This window comes from Ochotona princeps, chromosome 1 (assembly GCF_030435755.1).
Source record: "Ochotona princeps isolate mOchPri1 chromosome 1, mOchPri1.hap1, whole genome shotgun sequence".
Classification (NCBI taxonomy): domain Eukaryota; kingdom Metazoa; phylum Chordata; class Mammalia; order Lagomorpha; family Ochotonidae; genus Ochotona; species Ochotona princeps.
Genome location: NC_080832.1, coordinates 110,445,618 through 110,466,284, shown reverse-complemented (window position 1 = coordinate 110,466,284; position 20,667 = coordinate 110,445,618). Strand labels below are relative to the sequence as shown.

The 20,667-nt window shown below is 49.4% G+C and overlaps 2 protein-coding genes across 2 annotated transcripts; both read right to left on the bottom strand.

Annotated features, from left to right (window-relative positions):
• Positions 1–1,592: 1,592 nt before the first annotated feature.
• TMEM217B (transmembrane protein 217B) lies at positions 1,593–2,294 on the bottom strand. The gene has a single exon (XM_058672099.1). It carries the CDS (start codon positions 2,269–2,271, stop codon positions 1,720–1,722), a length of 552 nt encoding a protein of 183 aa, XP_058528082.1. The 5' UTR covers positions 2,272–2,294; the 3' UTR covers positions 1,593–1,719.
• Positions 2,295–5,986: 3,692 nt separating this feature from the next.
• TMEM217 (transmembrane protein 217) lies at positions 5,987–17,605 on the bottom strand. Its single transcript, XM_058669767.1, has 2 exons — positions 17,581–17,605; positions 5,987–6,571 (listed from the first exon to the last, which is right to left on the bottom strand). Exons 1-2 carry the CDS (start codon positions 17,603–17,605, stop codon positions 5,994–5,996), a joined length of 603 nt encoding a protein of 200 aa, XP_058525750.1. The 3' UTR covers positions 5,987–5,993.
• Between the last annotated feature and the right edge of the window lie 3,062 nt (positions 17,606–20,667).

Below are 20,667 nucleotides of genomic sequence, written 5' to 3'. Positions count from 1 at the left end.
CACCCCAAATGGGATGGAGGTTCAGGACCTGGAAGTCGGCCAAAGTGCCTCTGTGAGACTAGGACGGTAAGTGTCTGTCATCAGCAAAAGCTTATTACTGACCGCCCTCTTGTGGTCATTTGAGGGAATTGTCCAAGGTCTACATTTCTCCCACTCTAGGCAGGAGGGAAGAGGAGGTGATGGATTACCAGAAGAAAGATAAAGAAAAAGAAGCTATTGTCACGTTGAACATGGTTTGGAAGGGTCTAGCACTCTTCACCCCCAGCCTTTTTTGTTGTTGTTGTTGGAGAGGAAAAGAACCGCCATGAGAGAAAGTTCCTCATTTTTATCTTGGCAAAAATAATGTGCTGGGAGTCAGGCAATGTGGATCCGAGACCTGCTTTGCAAGCTGCCGCGCAGCTTGATCCCATCACTCGAGTCCCCTGAGCTACCATCTCAAGTGATCCTAAAACAAACGGGCACACTGGGAGTGAAATCACCTAAGGCACAGAACTCAGAGCTCCCGGGAGGAGCAGCAGCCCACAGCTCTCAACAGTGGGCAGCTTTTGGCTTCAGCGGTTAACACGCTGCCTAGGGTGCCTGTGTCCCATCCTGGGGTTCTGGGTTCAAGTCTTGGTTGCATTTCCAATCCCAGCTTGCTGCTAACACACACTCTGGGAAGCAATGGTAATAACCATGATGGCTTGGGATCCTGCCCCCAGGTGTGGGAGATCTGGATGGAGTTCTCGCTGCTGCCTTCAGCCAGCCCAGCCCCAACTGCAGCAGAACTTAGGGGTGAACCGGTGAATGGAAGAGCTCTCTCTCTCTGCCTGTTTTCCAATAAAAAAGAAAAAAAGTAAAATAATAGTGGTTATTATTCTCAAGTGAGAACCTGTAGGGGACTTGGCCAAGGTCTGGAGATACTTTGGTTGTCACAATGTGCTTGGGATTGGGGGGTGGGATTTGGAGAGGGAATGGGTGAATGCCGTTGGCAATTGGCAGGTGGAGGCCAGGGATGGTGTTCAAGAACATCCCACCATGTGCAGGCCACCCACCCCCTGCAGCCGGAGCTATGTGAGCAGAAAGTCCACGGCGGGTCAGTGGAGAAGTCTCAGCTTCCTTAGACGAAGCCCCTTTCTGCTGTCTGCCCGGTTAGTTCCAGGAGCTGCTCTCTGAAAGGCACAAGGGTCTCCTGGAGTTGGAGGAGATGAGCTTAGGCAAAAGGAGCAGCGTGTGTGCCCCACTCTGCCCCCAACACCAGCTCCTGTGGCTCTGCAGATGGAAATTGGCAGTAGACCCAAAGCTCAAATCCAGGGTTGCTCTAGGCACAGGCGGCTCGTGCACAGCGCAGACGGACGGACGGACAAATGGATATAGTGGGTTGCCATCTGCACACAAAGCGCCCTGTGGGACAGCACTGCCCATGGAGGACTCCACAGAACTGAGCGCCTGGCGGATGGCCCATGGGGGAAACAGAGAGCAGGGGCGTGGTGTGGGAGCAGGGGCTCCTGAGAGGGAGCCACAAAGACACACAGCAGTCACAACGTGAGGTCAACTCAAAGGCAAGGACATCATGAACAGCTGAAACAAGCACCGCAGACACGTACCTGCGCAGGAACTGCCCCAGGGGCTCCCTCTCCGCCGGTCAACTGTGTGTGAAGGTCAGGCACCAACCCCCGGATTGCCCAGTGGGCAATGGGCCCTGAGCCTCCGCACCTCACCCGCCTTGTTTGGCGTTCTTCAGTTTGACTTGCTGTGGACAATCCCTGGTCCAACGGGCTGCCAGTTCACAGTGCTGGTGGAGGAGTGCCAGAGGCGGCTCACCTTGAAGGTGGACTTGGGGTCCTTGTAGAGCAAGTAGGTGTGTTTGATAACGAATGGCAGGAAGCAGAAGTGCAGGATCATGCGTGAGCTCGAGAGCAGCAGGTTCAGGTAGCTCAGCTGCTTGAACTGTTTGCGGATCATGCCCTGGGTGAACAGCACCATGGAGAAGCTGGCCAGCTCGTAGACAACGATCCACACGACGTAGATGGGCATCCCCAGGTAGAAGTTCTTGCGGATGCAGAACACCAGGAAGCTGCCTATCAGGATGGTCACAACCGACAGGCCCGTGCGTATGTTACGGTGGAATTTCATGAGCCAGGAGGCCAGACTGGAGTCGGACTCCAGGTAGATGGAGTAGTTGTCCTCATAGCCGATGTGGGTGAGCTGGCTCACATCAAAGATGAGGAACTGGATGGTGTTGAGCACGGAGAAGAGGCCCGCTATACGGGAAAGCTGCTCAGGAGCCATCCCAAGCTTGTACTAGCGGAGTGGCTCCTGGGGAGACAGAGAGGAAACCAAGTCTGTGACTCGACGGACAGAGCCAGCCCTGAAGGAGTCCCCAGCCTCCCTTAGCACTGTAGCCAGCTGTAGCCAGCTGTAGCCTGTGGTTGGGGCTGTCGGGGTCTGTCCCCTGTGCTGACCTGGTGGGCTGGAAGTGGGAGACATGCCTTGGTTAAATCCTAACATGGCTCTCAGCTCCCTCTGTTCCAGCTCCAGCCTCACTCTATGGGGTCTCCTGCTGGAGTTAGGAAGCTCCAGGGAAAGCATTTCTCTGAAGACAGAAGCCTACATTGGCTCCCTGGCTGGAGGCTGGGAGTCATTCCTGGCTCTCCTCCAGCATCCCTACCCTGCACCGGCCTTGCTCCCTGGGTGTGCCCTGGCCCTGTCCTCAGCCAGCAGTGACTGGAAGCAGAAGGCTGTGAGTGTGAGGGCTTGCAGAGATCACCCAGCAGGTGTACCTCCAGATGCAACCTGGGCCACACTTGAACCCTCAAGGCTGTGTTCTGGCCAGGGAGAGACGCTCAGAACCACAGCAGACACTGCTTGGCATGTGCCTGTCGTGGAGGGCTCGAGGCTGGGGCGGGCTTGGCTTGGCTTGCCTTCTTTGCCACATCACACGGCTACCCAGGAAGGCTCTCTCTTCTTCAAGCACCTCACTGGCGTGCCAGCCTATGAGGGGAGAAAGGCAAGAAATAGTCATGCATGCATTATGCTGAAGCTTGTCTGTCTTCTGCCTGAGGCGTCTCCAGTGGTCCAACCAGAGGGCAGCTGGCAGCCGGCGGCTGGTCCCAGCCTCTCTCCATTAGGCAGTCAGAGGGGGCCCTGCCCAGCCAATGGGTACACACACAGGCTGCCTGGCTCCCTCCCCACTCACCACCATCCCTGACTTTATGTATTGGTTCAACCTCAAATATGACAAAATATACACACCGTACAGTTGGGGCAGGTTTGGCTCAGGGGTGAAGATGCTGTTTGGGAGCCCAGTGCCCAGTACTGGAGGACCTGGGTTTGAGTGCTGGCTCTTCTCTCAATGCCAGCTTCCTGCTAATGCACAACCTGGGAGGTGGCAGGTGATGGCTCAAGAGCTTGGATCCTTGCCACCCACATGGCAGACCTAGATTTGATTTACTGGCTCCTGCCTTTGGCCTGGCCCACTCTAGTTGTTGCAGATATATGGGGAGTGAATTAGTGAATGGAAGAGTTTTCCCTCGCTTGCAGCCTTTCAGTTAATAAATTAAAAAAACATAAAGCACACATAAAACGGACCATTTAATATCTTTTGAAGGGCCAGCACAATGGCTCAACTGGCTCATCTTCCATCTGCAAGCATCATTTGTGCCTTTTGCTTATCCAGGTTATTCTGTAGAACACGGTGTCCCCTCGCAAGTGTTGGTTTCCTCCCCTCTCCCCCCGACCTCCGGCCCCTAGACCATAAAGCCTCCAACCTCACTGCTGGGGCCAACATCTTCCATCCTCGTCCAAGCTGCTACCTGCTGGACTCTCTTTCTCTTGCACTCTCAGTCACACAATCTAGACCTTCATGGAGAAAATGTCTGTGGATTCTTCACGATCGTGGGTAGCAAAATGCCACCCAAAGTGTACTGAGCCATCTTTCTCTTTTTATTTTTTTAAGGTTTATTTATTTATTTGAAAGGCAGAGTTTCAGAGAGGAGAGAGAGAGAGCAGACAGACACAGAGACATCCATCTCCAATTTACTCCTCACATGGCCACAATGACTGCAGTGGGGCCGGTCCAAAGCTGGGAGCCTGCAGTGTCCTTTGGGTCTCTTCCATGTGCATGTAGGGGCCCCAGCACTTGGACCGTCTTCCACTGCTTTCCAAGGTGCACTGGCAGGGAGCTGGATTGGAAGTAGAGCAGCCAGGACTAGAACATACGGTGCTCATATGGGATGGCAGCACTGTAGGTCGCAGTTTTACCTGTGGTGCCATAGCACTGGGGTGCAGGTGAGAGTCCTGTGTTTCTCTCTCTCTCTCTCTCTCTCTCTCTCTTTCTCTTTTTAAGATTTATTTATTTTTATTGGAAAGTCAAATATACAGAGAGGAAGATCATCTGCCTGATGACTCACTCCCCAAATGAGAGCAACGGCCGGTGCTATCTATGCTGATCCAGAGCCGGGAACCAGGAACTTCTTCCAGGTCTCCCACGTGGGTGCAGCGTCCGAAGGCTTTGGGCCGTCCTTGACTGCTTTCCCAGGCTACAAGCAGGGAGCTGGAAGGGAAGTGGATCTGCCAGGATTAGAACTGGTGCCCAAATGGGATCATGGTGCATTCAAGGTGAGGACTTTAGGCACTAGGCCATTGCGCAGTGCCCCGTGTTTCTCTTTTTAAGATGTAATTCCTAAGCCCTGGTTTGCATAGATGTGTTTGTGAAGCGTATTTTAGCTAACAGCAGGACAGTCATGAAGCATAACAGAGAGTTGGGCCATTGTTCTGATGTCAAAACTTTTCCCTTTAAGAAATAAACAAACTCATGATACACTTTCTGCTTTCTTTTCTCTTTTCTATTCCCACCCAGGACTGCAGATTTTTTTTAAAACTGTATAGAGATTATTTTTGATCATTTTTTACATATTTGATTAGGGTGCGAAGGGTCAAGGGCTAGAGGAAAGTGGGTGAGAGCATTGTTGGGCTGGAGACTCTGCTCCCATCCAGGGTGGAGTGTCTCAGGGAATCAGTCTTTATCTTCCTAACCTGAAACAAAGACATTCACAAACTATTCTAGACATACCGGCTGCTGGGAAAGGTGTTGACCTCCAAAATGGGGGACGGAGCAAGTGAAGCTGTGGGTAGCTCAGCTCAAGGCTGTGGCAGCTGGGGGTGGGGTGGGGTGGGGAGTGGGATCCAGTGACAGCTCTGAGTCAGAGAGGGGGCTCCAAGTCTGGCTAGAGTTCACAGGACAGGCAGGGGGGTGGGGACCAGACCGGAGTGAGACGCCATGCCCTGACCATGTAAACACTGGTGGTCAGCAGAGGGGACCCCCCGCCCCGCCGCCTACCGCCAGGGTAGCAACAGAGAGTTGCGGAAGAGCGACCCTGAAGGATTAGTGGTGACAATTCTTTGTGCCCAGTGTTCACACAGGGCCGGAAATGGTGCCTTTTCTCACCAGCCAGACTGGAAAACTTCATGATTCATGGGGAATTACGCAGAGCACACAACAAGGCCTGGCCCCCATTGTGAGGACCTGGTAGCCCCCACCCCTCTGCTGAGCCAGGCATCCATCCATCCTGCCTAAACCGATGGACGGTCAGAGCGGTACCTGCTCAGCTGCAGCCCAGGCAGAACGCAAGCAGCAAGGCAGCAATCGCAAAGTCTACCACCACATCAAACACTGATATGCAAAAGGAGCCATTTAAAAAAGCAATCCAGGAAGGTTTTCATCGACGACAGGGGCCTTTTTAGTTAAAACAGCCTCAGTGCACAGGAGGTTCCAGATGGGATTATAAATCACACTCTCTTCTTCTCTCTTCTCTCTCTCTCTCCATTCCCTAGAAAGAGTAAGCAGTAAAGGTCTCTAGTTGCTAAGACAAAACCAAACACATCCCACCCCTCCAGCACAATAAAATAAATAAATAAATAAAAAGGAACCAGCCAACCGCCTCTCCCCCCACCCCTCGTTCTGCCTCCGCTGCCGGAGCCTGGGTAAGGGCCAAGGGCCGGCGCTGTGTGTTCTAGTGGTAGATGGAGATCTTCGATTTCTGTGGTAAGAAATCGCCGCCCCCCATGGAGATGCGCCTGTTGTAGGACAGGATGTTGCCCTGGCTATGGTCTTTGTAGATGATGTGAGCGTAGGTGATGACGTAGAACGCCCAGAAGCAGTGCATGACCACGCGAGCCACCAAGCCAAACCAGCGCAGGACTCGGACCTCCGTGCTGTGCAACCCCGTGTTGGTGAGTCCCTGGACGATGATGTTGACGGTTTCGTAGAAGAGGATCCAGATGACGTAGGTCATCAGGCCCTTGTAGAGCTTCTCATACACTGAGTAGAGGAGAAAGCAGCTGATGACGATGGTGATGATGGACAGGTAGAAGACGATCTTCTGGCTGTGACAAATGATGAACTTGTTGATGACGTCGTCCGTGCTATTGTAGCGAGTTTGGGTTTTCGGAGGGCAGTAGCTGTCTCTCAGGTGCTTCTGTTCGAAGTTGAGGTACAGGTACACGGCCAACAAGGTGAAGACGCCTGACAGCACGGTGCCCATCCTGGCCGTCATCCCACACCAGCGCTTCTGCTTCCCGCCCAACCTTCCTGCGAAGACAGAATGTTCGGGGGCGTGGTGGCTTCTGGCCGCGTGGGAAACTCCCAGGGCTACTGTCTCTGTCCCCAGATCCACTTAGAAGAAGATGGAGAAATGGAAACCAGGACAGCACAGCATGGGAAGGACAAGGACTGTTTCAAGCCCACCAGGGAGAGGGGTGTCAGAGGGTTCAGTCTGGGGTTGGTAGCCGTGAGCACATGAATCACAGCACTGGTCCCTGGCTGCACCCTGGGGTCCCTGAAGTCTTCATGCCCCGGCCCCCACCCGTGCCAGTGGGAGCACTGTCCAGGTAGGAGTCTGGCAGCAGTGAGCACTGTTGCTTGAAACCTCCTCAGGAGTTTTCAGATCTATCCAGTGTTAAGAAGACACTGTTAGACAAGAGGACTTTAAACTGGGCTCTCCTAGCAATGCCTTGGGCAACCCTTGCTGTGTGTCTGAGTTGAAAATCAGCTGTGCTGAGCTCAGGCATCTTGGGGAATCACCAGGGCAGCATTAAAGCCAGGACTCCAACTGGCACTCCGATATTCCAAGCAGTGGCTCTCCTGACGCCAAGGAGGTGATGGTAACAGGTGGATGTCAACTGGCCCACTACACACCAAAATGTATGGGTCACAGTGAAATATATCCTTTAGAGCACATTGAGAGTATTAAAAATTCTTTTTTTCAAAGATTTAAAAAAAAACATTTATCTTATTTTTATTGAAAAGTCAGATATACAGAGAGGAGGAGAGACAGAAAGAAAGATCTTCCATCCAGTGACTCACTCCCCAAGTGACCACAACAGCTGGTGCTGCGCCAATCTGAAGCCAGAAGCCAGGAACTTCCTCCAGGTCTCCCACATGGGTGTAGGAACCCAAGGCTTTCGGCCCTCCTCGACTGTATTCCCAGGCCACAAGCGGGAAGCTGGTTGGGGAGTGGAGCTGCCGGGATTAAAACTGGTGCCCATATGGGATTCCAGCATGTTCAAGGTGAGGACTTCAGGTGCTAGGCCACCGCGTCAGGCCCAAGGTTTATTTTTATATTTTTATTGGAAAGGCAGATTTACAGAGAGGAGAGAAAAAGATCTTCCATCCACTGGTTCACTCCCCAAGTGGTCACAATCGTTGGAGCTAAGCTGATCCAAAGCTAGGAGCCAGGAACCTCCTCTGGGTCTGCTACGTGGGTACAGGATCCCAAGGCTTTAGGCCATCCTTTGCTGTTTTCCCAGGCCAGAAGCAGGAAGCTGGATTGGAAGTGGAGCAGCTGGGACATGAACCAGTGCCCATGTGAGATCCCAGCACATGCAAGGCAAGGATTTAGTGACTTAGCCATCATGCCAAACCCAATATTCGTTTTCTATTTAAGATTTATTTATTTTATTTGTAACCAGAATTGGACATACACACATACAGAGCTTCCATATGCTGGTTTACTCACCAAATAGCCACGATGGCCTGGGCTGGGTTGAAGCTGGGTCCCCCATGTGGGTACAGGAGCTAACCTCTGCTGCTTCTCTAGGCCATTAGCAGGGATGTTGGATGGAAAGTGAAACAGCCAGGATCCGAGCAGGTGTCCGTATGGATTGCTGGCATGCCAGGCAGCGAACAGAATATTCTTATAATAGCTGCAATAGGTGTTGTGGCACAGTGGTTAAGCCACTGCTTCACATATCAGAGTGCTAGTTGGAGTCCTGGCTACTCTTGAGTTTCCAATACAACTTTCTGTTAATGTACCTTGGAGGGCAGCTGTTGGTTCAAGTCCCTGAACTCAGGCCACCTGTGTGGACAACAGGAAATGGAGTTCCTGACTCTTGGCTTTGACCTGACTTAGACCCAGTTGTTGTGGACCAGCAGGTGGAATATCTGCCTGCCATCTTGCCTTTCAAATAAATAAATATTCATAAAAGAATACATTATGGTAGAATAGACAATATTGAGCTAAGTGTTAAACTCAAGAAATTGGGGGTAAAACAAGAAAAATTTTTTAAAAAAATAGGATGGGGACATTACTGTGTGGCAGGCTAAGCTGTTTCCTATGAAGCTGGCACTTCATACCAGAAAGATGGTTCAAATACCAGCTCCTCTCTTCCCATTCTGTCCTTGGGCTCTTGCCATCCATGTGGGAGACCCAGATGGAGTTCTTGGTGCTTGGCTTTGGTCTAGCTAGTTCCCAGCCAATGCAGCCATTTGGGAAGTGTTCTCTCTCTCTCTTTCTCTCTCTCTCTCTCTCTCCCTCTCTCTTCTCCACCCCCTCTGTTGATGCCTTTCAAACAAATAAACAAATAAATCTTTTAAAATTAGAAGGAAGGGCCTGGTGTGGTCGCCTAGCGGCTAAAGTCCTCACCTTGCAAGTGCCAGGATCCCATTTGGGTGCTGGTTCATATCCAGGCAGCCCCACTTCCCATCGAGCTCCCTGCTTGTACTTTTTCTTTTGTTAATAGTTTTTTTTTTATTTAGATTTATTTTATTTTTATTTGAAAGGCAGATTTACACACAGAGAAAGAGAGCAAGCGAGATTTTTTTATCCACTAGTTTACTCCCCAAAGAGCAGCAACAGCTGGAGCTGAGCTGATCTGAAGCCAGAAGCTTCTGCGTCTCCCACAGAGGTGGAGGGTCCCAAGGCTTTGGGTCATCCTCTGCTGCTTACCCAGGCCATAAGCAAGGAGCTGGATGGGAGGAAGAGCAGCCAGGACATGAACTGGTGCCCATATAGGATATTGGTACTTCAAGGTAGATAATTAGCCAGTTAATTAAACACACTGGCCCTTCAGATGACTTTTAAACATTTTTTAAAATTATTTAAAATATGTATTTACGGGCCCGGTGCCGTGGCCTAGTGCCTAAAGTCCTCACCTTGAATGTGCTAGGATCCCATATGGGTGCTGGTTCTAATCTTGGTGGCCCCACTTCCCATCCAGCTCCCTGCTTGTGACCTGGGAAAGCAGTCAAGGACGGCCCAAAGCCTTGGGTTCCTGCACCCATGTGGGAGACCTGGAGGGAGTTCCTGGCTCCTGGCTTCTGGCTTCAGATCAGCACAGCACCCGCCGTTGCGGACATTTGGGGAGTGAATCACCAGATGGAAGATCTTCCTCTCTGTCCCTCCTCCTCTCTGTATATATATCTGCCTTTCCAACAAAAATAAATAAATCTTTAAAAAAATAAAATAAAATATGTATTTATTTTTATTGGAAAGGCAGAGTTATACAGAAAGAAGAGGGGCAGAAATCTTCCATCCTCTGGTTCACTCCTCAAATTAAAGCAATAGCCAAAGCTGAGCCCATTTGAAGCAAGAAGTAGGCACTTCCTCCAGGTCCTTCTAATGTGGCTACAGAGACCCAAGCACTTGAGCCTTCCTCTGCTCCTTTCCCCAGGCCGCCATTAGCAGGGAGCTGTATAGGAAGTGTAGCAGCCAGGGCAAGAACCAGCACCCACCTGGGAAGCTGGCATCACAGGTGGCAGCTTTACCCGCTATGCAAAAATGCCAGCCCCTAAAATATTTGTCAAGACTTGAGAGCACCCAGTATGATGATACAACCCCTTATTTTTTTAGAAAATTAGAAAAATAACTAAAATTAGATATCACATGTCAAGCATGTGCTTGACTATTTTGTAACCAGTTATTTTTTTGTTGTTCCTACCATGATTGTCTTACGAGGACAGAAGTTTTATGTAGCTCGCCATTTTGGAAGATCGGGCTTTGATGAAGGCCCCATGGAGGACATGGGCAGGAGAGAACATGAACAAGATCTCTTGCTAATCCTGAAAGTGATACAGGGGGAGAGGGGCCAGCGGCCAGCGAGTAAGGGGACAGACATGAGTGGGTCAGATGGGAGGAGCACAGGATTCAATCACAGTTTAAAACAGACAAGCAAACTAGTTCATCAATGAAGGATTGAAAGTGGGCTACGCATGTTTTAAAATTGGCTGAGAGAAGACATGTCATCTAGCCTCGTACCTGCAGCGTAGCTGGCCCTGCCACCTTCACTGCTTCCCATCCACCTGCAACACACAGAAGACTTTCTCTTGCCAGTCTGTAAAAGCTCGTAATGATTTTGTGTTCCTGTCAACTGATCATTTTCTCCCAACAATAATGTGTGTGTGTGTGTGCGTATGAGTGTGTTGAGGTGTGGGGGAATCAAACACATGGCCACACAGTAACTATGAGGGACTTCAACAAGTTCCTGGAAAAACTGAATTGAAAGATAGTGTGGTTGGCAGGTGTTTGGGGGTAGTAAAGATATTGCTTTGTGATGCCTACACCCCCAGCAAAGCACCTGCTCTGCTAATAATCCAACTTTTTGTCATCATACATCCTGAGAGGCACAAGTGTGTGTCCTTGATGGCTCGAGACTTAATGGTCTTGGTCACCAGTGTGGGCGACTTGGATCGAGTACCAGGCTCTTGGCTTCAGCCTGGCCCACTGTTGCAGAAAGAAGTTTCAACAGACGGCAGATCTCTCTCCCCTCTCTGTTACTCTATCTTTCAAAAATAAAGAAATATTTATACTTCCATTCTTTAAAATGACGAAGTGAATTTTCCGTGGAGAAAACATAAGGAATGGGTGAGTTTCAATTCTTTTTACGTCAAAATAGACTGGGCCTTTCAATTCTGCTTTTCAACTTTTTGAAGTTCCCTTACACGTTGGCTGGGGCTTCTGGCAGTTTTATGTGGTCACATGAACATTGGAGGGTCAAGAGAAGTGACGTCTGCCACCTCAGTGTCGCTCATGGAACTGTTAGGAGTGCTGACACTTTTCCATCTCTTCCTTCCTCTTTCCTAGCTATGGTCAGAAACCGACTTTTAAAAGATGTTTTTAAGCCTCTTCATTTACTTGAAAGAGAGAGAATGAGATGAGAATCTTCCATTTGCTAATTTCCCCCAAATGGCTGAGACAGGTAGGGCAGGGCCAGGACAAAGCCAGGAACCAGGAGTTTCTTTCAGGTCTCCCACCTGGGTGGCAGGGATCCAAACACTTGGGCCATCATCCACTGCTTTCCCAGGCGCAGTAACAGGGAACTGGATCAGAAATGGAGCAGCTGAAAAATGAACTGGTGCCCACATAGGATATTGGTTTTGCAGGTGATGGGCTGACTTGCTACACCATGATGTCAGCCCTAAAATCTATTTATTTATTTATTTATTTATTTATTTATTTATTTATTTATTTATTTATTTATTTATTTATTTAGAAAGGGTTACAAAGAGAGAGAGAGAGAGAGAGAGAGAGCGCTTCCCATCTGATGTACACTCCCCAGATAGTTGCAATGGCCAGCGCTGGACCAGGCTGTAGCCAGGAGCAAGAAGACTCATCTGGGACTCCTACATGGGTGGAAGGGCCCCCAACATAAGAGCCATCTTCCACTGCTTTTCCCAGGCCATTAGTAGGAAGCAGCCAGGGCATGAAATAGTACCCACATGGGATGCCAACAATGCAAGTGGTAGCTTCACCTGCTTTGCAATAATGCTGGCCCCAGAACTTATTTATTTATTTATTTATTAAAAAGATTTATTTATTTATTTCTTATTACAAAGTCAGATATACAGAGAGGAGGAGAGACAGAGAGGAAGATCATCCGTCCGATGTTTCACTCCCCAAGTGACTGCAACGGCTGGTGCTGTGCCAATCCGAAGCCAGGAACCAGGAACCTCTTCCGGGTCTCCCACACGGGTACAGGGTCCCAAAGCTTTGGGCCATCCTCGAATGCTTTCTCAGGCCACAAGCAGGGAGCTGGATGGGAAGTGGAGCTGCCGGGATTAGAACCGGTGCCCATATGGGATCCCAGCGCGTTCAAGGTGAGGACTTTTAGCCGTAGGCCACGCTGACGGGCCTTATTTATTTATTTGTTTGTTTGTTTGTTTGTTTGTTTATTTATTTTTAAGACAGAGTAAGAGAGAAAGAGAGGGGAAGAAAAAGAGAGAGAGAGAGAGAGAGAGGAAGAGCAAGAGTTCTTCCATCTTTTGGTTCACTCCCCAAATGCCTACAGCAGCTGGGACTGGGCTGGGCTGACGCCAGGAGGCTGGAACTCCATCTAGGTCTCCTCTGTGAGCAGCAGGAATGCAAGCATTGGGGCTGTCATCTGCCTCTTAGGAGCATCAGCAGGAAACTGCACCAGAAGTGGAGCAGTCACAATTCCTGTGTGAGCAGCATCCTGATAGGTAATGAGGCCCTAACCGCTGTGCCGTAGCACCTGTCCCCAGAGCTGATCTATGACTCCAGCTTGCAAGCTGTTGCTGAATATGGCAAGCACCCTAAGCAATCACATGTCATTGCTGCTTGACAGAGGAATAAACTCCTGTCAATTATAAGCTATTAGGACCTGGCACGGTAACCTAGTGGCTAAAGTCCTTGCCTTGCACATACCAGAATCCCATGTGGGTGCCGATTCGTGTCCTGGCAGCCCTGCTTCCCATCCAGCTCCCTGCTTGTGGCCTGGGAGGGTAGTTAAGCACAGCCCAGGGCCTTGGGACCGTGCACCCACATGGGAAACCCAGAAGAAGCTCCTGGTTCCTGGCTTTGGATCAGATCAGCTCTAGCAGTTGTGAGCATTTGGTGAGTGAACCAGCAGACAGAAAATCTTCCTCTCTGTGTATCTGACTTTCCAATAAAAATAAGTAAAATAAAAATAAGTAAATCTTTAAACAAAATAGCAAGCCACTAGCTTGGCGGGAGGGGTGTCCCTTTGGTACTCCTACTTGTGACTTTTTTTTAACACTTTATTTATTTATTTTTATTGCAAAGTCAGATATACATAGAGGAGGAGAGACAGAGGAAGATCTTCCGTCCGATAATTCACTCCCCAAGTGAGCACAACAGCTAGTGCTGTGCCAATCCGGAGCCGGGAGCTAGGATCCAGGAACTTCCCCCAGGTCTCCCATGTGGGTACAGGGTCCCAAGGCTTTGGGCTGTCCTCGACTGCTTTCCCAGGCCACAAGCAGGGAGCTGGATGGGAAGTAGAGCTGCCGGGATTAGAACCAGTACCCATATGGGATCTCGGTGAGTTCAGGACAAGGACTTTAGCCACTAGGTCATGGCGCTGGGCCTTTCAAAATCTTGGTTTTCTCTCTAGATTGAAAAATTTCTCAGCTTATATAGGAAGTCAATAGAAGATAATGTCTTTTTTCTTAAAAGATTTATTTCTTTTTTATTGAAAAGTTAAACATTCAGAGAGGAAGATCTTCCAACCGATAATTCACTCCACAAGTGGCCACAATGGCCAGAGTTGAGCCAATCCAAAGGCAGGAGCCAGGAACCTCTTCTGGGTCTCCCATGCGGGTGCAGGGTCCCAAGGCTTTGGGCCGTCCTCGACTGCTTTCCCAGGCCACAAGCAGGGAGCTGGATGGAAAGCAGGGCTGTCGGGATTAGAACCGGTGTCAATATGGGATCCAGGCACGTGCAAGGCGAGGACTTTAGCTGCTATACTATCATGCTGGACCCAAAGATTATGTCTTCATGGAACAAATGAAAATATCTACCTTCTCCTGATGTGTCAGTCAAATGGAATGAGCAGCAGTAACCCAGAGAACGATGGGGAGCAGGTATTTAGCTTACTATTAAGACAGTTATGGGGCTCGGCGGCGTGGCCTAGCAGCTAAAGTCCTCACCTTGAAAGCGCTGGGATCCCATATGGGCGCTGGTTCTAATCCCAGCAGCTCCACTTCCCATCCAGCTCCCTGCTTGTGGCCTGGGAAAGCAGGTTCCTGACTCCTGGCTTCGGATCGGCACAGCACTGGCCGTTGTGCTCACTTGGGGAGTGAATCATCGGACGGATGATCTTCCTCTCTGTCTCTCCTCCTCTCTGTATATCTGACTTTGTAATAAAAGTAAATAAATCTTAAAAAAAAAAAAAGACAGCTATGCCCCAGGATGGCCTATCTGTAGGACTCCTGGCCCCAGCTCATGACTCCAAATCAGATTCTGGGAGGTGGCAGCAACGGTTCCAGTGGTTGGGTCCCCAACACCCACCTGGGGAAACCAAACGAAATCCTAGGTTCCTGGCTTCAGCTTGGCCCAGCCTGAGACAGGATAGGCATTTGGGAAGTGAGTCAGTAGACAGAAACAGAAACTCTGTTTTTGTCTTTCTTTACTTTTCAAATAAATAAGTAAATGAACATTAAAAGAAATAATGATGGGGTCAGTATTGTGATGTAGTGGGTTAAGACACTGACTGAAACAATAGCATCTCATATTAGATTGGTGGTTTGTTGGTTTGGGTCCTAACTGCTCTGCTTTTTTTTTTTTTTTTTTTTTTTTTTTTTAAGGCAGATTTTACAGAAAGGAGAGACAGAAAGATCTTCCATCTGCTGTTTCTTCTGCAACTGGCTTCAATGGATGGAACTGAGCCGAACTTCAGCTCCCTGTGGCCTGGCCCTTTCTGATCCTCTCTATATTATAAAAAGCAAAACAAACAAAACACCTTAGCATTTCAGTCCCTAGTGCAGATTTTGGGGAAATCAGCATCTTGTGGTGAAACCTACACAAAACTCCCCAAGTACATGATCCTAATTATTTGCCCAGAGAGCTTTGTGCTCCTCTTAACTCACAGCCCGCCTAACTTCACAGGGCGGGGGAGCAGAGGGGAGACTGCAAAGCCTGTTTGCTTTCTTTGTTGCAAGCACTAACACTCCTGGACTCATGATGGGATAAGCCCATGGTGAAGGGAAACTACCATCAACTCTGAAGATGCCCTTGGTTCACCTGACCTACTGACCGTCAGTTCAGCCACACAGCACCCCAGGGTGTCCGCCAGGATGGCGGGGCTGGCTGCCTGCTGCTGCCCTGCTGCCCGGTGCAGGGGGAGAGGGTATGGTGCCGTGGGAAAAGGTCAGAATTCTCAAGTACAAGGACACTTTCTCCCAGATGCACATACGTGTCCTAATTGGGAACATGCTAAGTCAACCCATCCTAAGCTGGGGATTGCTTGTACTATACCCTAAGGAGTGATTCTGATTTCATTTTGGAATGTTTACAACAAATTAAAGACATCTGCCTTTGTCCATGTGGGCCACAACACACAATTCTGGGATCACAGGACACCACACGCTGAGGGGTGTTTCTCTCCTGTGGTCCCGTACAGTCAAGATCCAAGAGCCAGCGCTAGTGTCTGCTGGGAGCTGCTCTCTGCTCCCAGGGTGGTGACTTGTCGATGTGTCTTCCTGCTGTGACTGAAGGTCGAGCTCCCTCTGGTCATTTGACCCAGCATGCCCCATTGGTGAGGTGAGAACCCTCATGACTCCGCCAACCTCTAAAGGCCCTGTCTCTTAATACCAACACCAAAGAGATTCAGTCTCAACACATCAATTGTGGAGGGCACAATAATTTTCAAACTGCATCTGGTGTCTGGTACTATAACAGGCTAGGCTCTAGCCTGTAGTGCTGAGATTCCCATAATGGGGCTGGTTCTTGAACTCCAAAACTGATGTGTAACATAGTCTTTGTTTTTTTAGGTCTCAAGCCAGGCTTTTCTCTTGGGCAGACTCCACTTGCCAATCTTTAGCTCAGTTTCTCCCTTTCTGAGGGTGCTATTTTTAGGGCATGGCTGAGGCTGTGTCTTCAGTGGAGGCATTGTTCTCCTGATTCAATCCCTCAGTTGGGGGAAGCAGATTACTGAGTCATGTTCTGAGTCACTGAGGGCATTCTCAAAGTGCAAGGGGGAAGAAATAGATTCTAGGCAATTTGAAGGGTAGAGTCAAGGTGAAGAGCAGCATGTTCTTCAAGTTCAAATCTTGGCTTCTCCATTTACTGTCAACTTACTGTCTCCAGGTCTCAGCTTCCTCACCTGTCCTAAATTTGCAAATTTGTAGGACAAATTTGTGGGACTCTGCGGCTGAGAGCTTTGGTTAGCTGAGCTCTATGTGGGGTGGGGCATTTTAACGCGTGAGGATGTCACTGCTCCCTAGAGGATTATGGTTGGTGTCTGCTGCTGCCTGCCACTTGAGGGCCTCAATTCCTGTCCACGCAGCTTCTCCACTGGGTGTTTCTGGATAGGGTGCATCCCTCTGACTGCTTCTCTGTCTTGATGGCTGGCTCCCCCACAGTGAGTGTCCCCCAAGGTGGCAGTGGCCTCACAGATGTCTCACAGTGCCACTTCTGCACTCTTGGAGTCACGTCCTTAAGCGGAGGGGACTCAGGTTCAAATTGTTGCTGGAGGCATGGTTCAAGGGAATTCTATTCCGACTGTTCATGATCCTAGTCCCTGCCTTTGCCAGCTTCCACCAGGGAAGCAAGGAACAGTCACCAAGGAACCCACATTTTCCGCTGCCCCTCTCCTGCCATCAGACATCCTCATTGAAGGTAAGGGCTTTCTGTGGTCACCCAGCGTTGGTGGGTGAACGTCTTCGTTAGTCAGCCTCTTGCTGGCAGCTCTGTGCTCAGCTCCACAAAGAAGACACTTGCAAAGTGATAGCCCCAGCCTGGACAAGCCACTGCAGCTCCTGCAGCCCTTACAGAAAACACAAGGAACCTGCTAAAACCACATGCTGGGCTCTTAGCCAATATGGATGCAACAGAGTCAAACCAGCTAGTTGAAATATTTAGCCACTAGCACAATAACCTAGTGGCTAAAGTCCTTGCCTTGCATGCACAGGGATATCATAGGGGTGCCAGTTCTTTTCTTTCTTTTTTTTTTTTAAGGGAGGATTTTTTTATTTTGATAATCTTACATAGTTGGTAAGGGCACAAAGGGTCAAGGGTTACAGGAAAGTGGGTAAGACCATTGTTTCCACACTAATATATATATATATTTTTTCTGTATCTGGAGTAAGGGAGAAACAAAGGAAGAAGCCCCACCCAGCCTCCCACCCATCCCAGGTTCCCAATGTGAGGCGCACTCTGAGGGTCCTGCTGAAGCAGATTTGATAGTTTAACAGTTTTGAATTGCTGCCAATCTCGCTGTTCCAAGCACGATGAAATCTATTCAGAATCCACTGGCTGACATAGTCTCCTCATGGTTGGGGTTCTGAGATCAGCAATTCAGTTGGAGAGATTTCCAGAGAAACTTTATCTGAGGTGATTCAGACCTGACTCTTGTATGTGTTTTGCCAGTACATGGTCCGGCACAGTCCCAGTCAGCTTATGCACATGCTGGTGGTTGCAATTTCTGGGTCAGTTCTGTTTCCAGCCCTTTCTTCCAGTTGAACCAATGGTTGTTGCAGTCCAGCCTGATCATGCCCACTTCATACTCAGCCATCACGCAAACCAGTGGGAGCTGCAGCCTAGTCAGGGTGACTCCCTCTAACCCCCACCAGGACTGCCCCCTACCCTGGTTCCTATGCTTGCCACTATGTACCGCAGACTTGTTCAGTCTGTCCCACATCCCATTTAGCTCTCATACATGTCAATGGGCATTGAAGCCTAGTTCAACCCATCCAGCCCGACTATCCAGCCTACACACATACTGGCAGTTGCCTTTCTGTCTAGCCACCCCTGCCCCAGTCCTGGTTTTCATGCTCTCCAATGGGAGTGGTAACCCACTAAGAGGGAGGTGTCCACTATTTCCCTACTAGTCCAGCCCCACTCCCAGATTATGCACTCTGCAGGTGGTTCTGGAGTTTAACTTGACAAAGTTAGCCCCCAGTGCCAGCCTCTGCCAGCTGATGCTGCAGCTAAGCCCAAACAATCCTCACCCACTCTAATTTATGCTTGCACCAGTCGTAATAGTCAGCCCAGCTTGGTTTTTCCCTGATCTAGCTCACATGAGGCTCACAGGTGTTGTATCCCTGCCTGGTCTGGTCTGCCCCCATCCCAGCTCATGCTCTCCAGTGGGAGTGGCTGTCCAACAGGGGAGCCCACATTCCCCCTGCCGGCTTTGCCCTCTCTCTCCCTGGTTCTCACATGTGCTGGTTGGGTGCTGCGGGCACATCTGGTACGGCTCACTTCACCTTGGCTTTCTGTAATGTGCACTGGTATGAGTTGCGACCAAACCTGGCTCGACCCATACTCTGTTCTGGTGCTTGGATTCCCCAGTGGGTGATATAAACTGGTTCAGCCTGATCTGCCCCTGACCTAAGCCAAATGTATGCCAGTGGGTATCTTTCTCTTGCCTGGTCTGGGTTGCTCCCTTTCTTGCACAGGGAGCTTCCCATCCAGCTCCCTGCTTGTGGCCTGGGAAAGCAGTTGAGGACAGTCCAAAGCCTTGGGACCCTGCACCCGTGTGAGAGACCTGGATGAAGCTCTGGGCTCCTGCCTTTGGATCAGCTAAACTCTGGCCATTGCGGTCACTTGGGGAGTGAATCAACAGACAGAAGATCTTCTTCTCTGTCTCTCCTTCTCTCTGTATATCTGACTTTGCAATAAAAATTTAAAAAAAATTACCAGGAAGAGAAAAGGACAGGAACGGGGCAGACACTCTAACACACTGCTACAGAGTCACACAATTAGAGAGGGCAATGGTTGTCAAAGTGAATGACTAGCAATCCAACAATACAGTTGAATCCTGCGATGTGCCAGTGAGAAAAGGAGTAGAAAAGATACAGTTATCAACGATTATACACATATTAAACAGACACAATAAACCATAAAGCTACGAAGAGGAAAGGAATGACAAACTCAAGTTTTAGGACCATAATCATATCAAACCAAGGGCAGAAGTAGGATGGTCGGGGTACCACATTGATAAATGCAAATGCTCTCTCAACATCCTACATTTTATTTTGGGTAGAAGATTTCATGATTAAAAATATGAATTGTTTTTTTTTTTAATGTATTTATTTTTCTTGAAAGACGGATATGCAGAGAGGAGGAGAGACAGAGAGGAAGATCTTCCGTCCGATGGTTCACTCCCCAAGTGATCACAACTGCTGGTGCTGAGCCAATCCGAAGCCCTGAGCCAGGAGCCTCTTCTAGGTCTCCCGTGCAGGTGCAGGGTCCCAAGGCTTTGGGCTGTCCTCGACTGCTTTCCCAGGCCACAAGCAGGGAGCTGGATGGGAAGCAGGGCCGCCAGGATTAGAACTGGCGACCATATGGGATCCTGGGAGTGCAAGGCGAGACTTTAACCACTATGCTATCGCGCTAGGCCCCAAAATATGAATTGTTTAAAAGCATGGGTAGGTGTTTGGCACAACAGTTACGTGCTTGGGATGCCCACATCCTTACTGGAGCGCCCGGTTTCAGTCCTGGCTCCTCCACTCCCAATCCAGCTTCCTGGTAATGCAAATCCTTCATGCCAAAGGGTAACAGCTACTTCTCATGCAGGTGAAAGTCCTGTTTATTAAGCAGAGTTGCAGCAGACACCACTAATTTCCTTCTCAGTACCAAATCCCCTTTGCTAATGTAAGTCTGCTTTTGCTCAGGATGACGTTGAGCTCAGGTCCTGATAAAACACTGGTTTGGGGCCCGGCACCATGGCCTAGCAGCTAAAGTCCTCGCCTTGAACGCCCCGGGATCCCATATGGGCGCCGGTTCTGATCCCGGCAGCTCCACTTCCCATCCAGCTCCCTGCTTGTGGCCTGGGAAAGCAGTCGAGGACGGCCCAAGGCTTTGGGACACTGCACCCGTGTGGGAGATCTGGAAGAGATTCCTGGTTCCCGGCATCGAATCGGCGCGCACCGGCCCGTTGCGGCTCACTTGGGGAGTGAACCATTGGGTGGAAGATCTTCCTCTCTGTCTCTCCTCCTCTCTGTATATCCAACTTTCCAATAATAATAAATCTTTAAAAAAAAAAAAACACTGGTTTGCATTAGTGGTGTCTATGGAAAATGACACACAAGTAGAAATTTGCTGGGGCAATCAAGGAAGAGTTTTTGCTTTTCCTGATAAAATAGAACGGTGTGGGCAGGACTGTCCTCTCCCCCTAACCCCACCTTTTTTTGGCCTTGAACATGGTGTGATGTCTGCAGCTACAGCAGCTATTTTGTTACTGAGGCAACAGGTATGAACACAAGAGTAAACATGCTAAGGATGTCAACACCAAGAGAGAAAGAACTTTATTTTACTTTTTTTCATTTTATCGATTATTCTTGAAATAGAGCATTAAATACTAATGTAAGATAAATAATTTGTCTAAGTAAGCCTACAAATTACTTTTTAAAAACATTCACTTATTTATTTAAAAGGTAGAGCTGCAGAGAGAGAAGGAGAGATCTTCAACTGCCCCAAATGACTGCGATAGCTG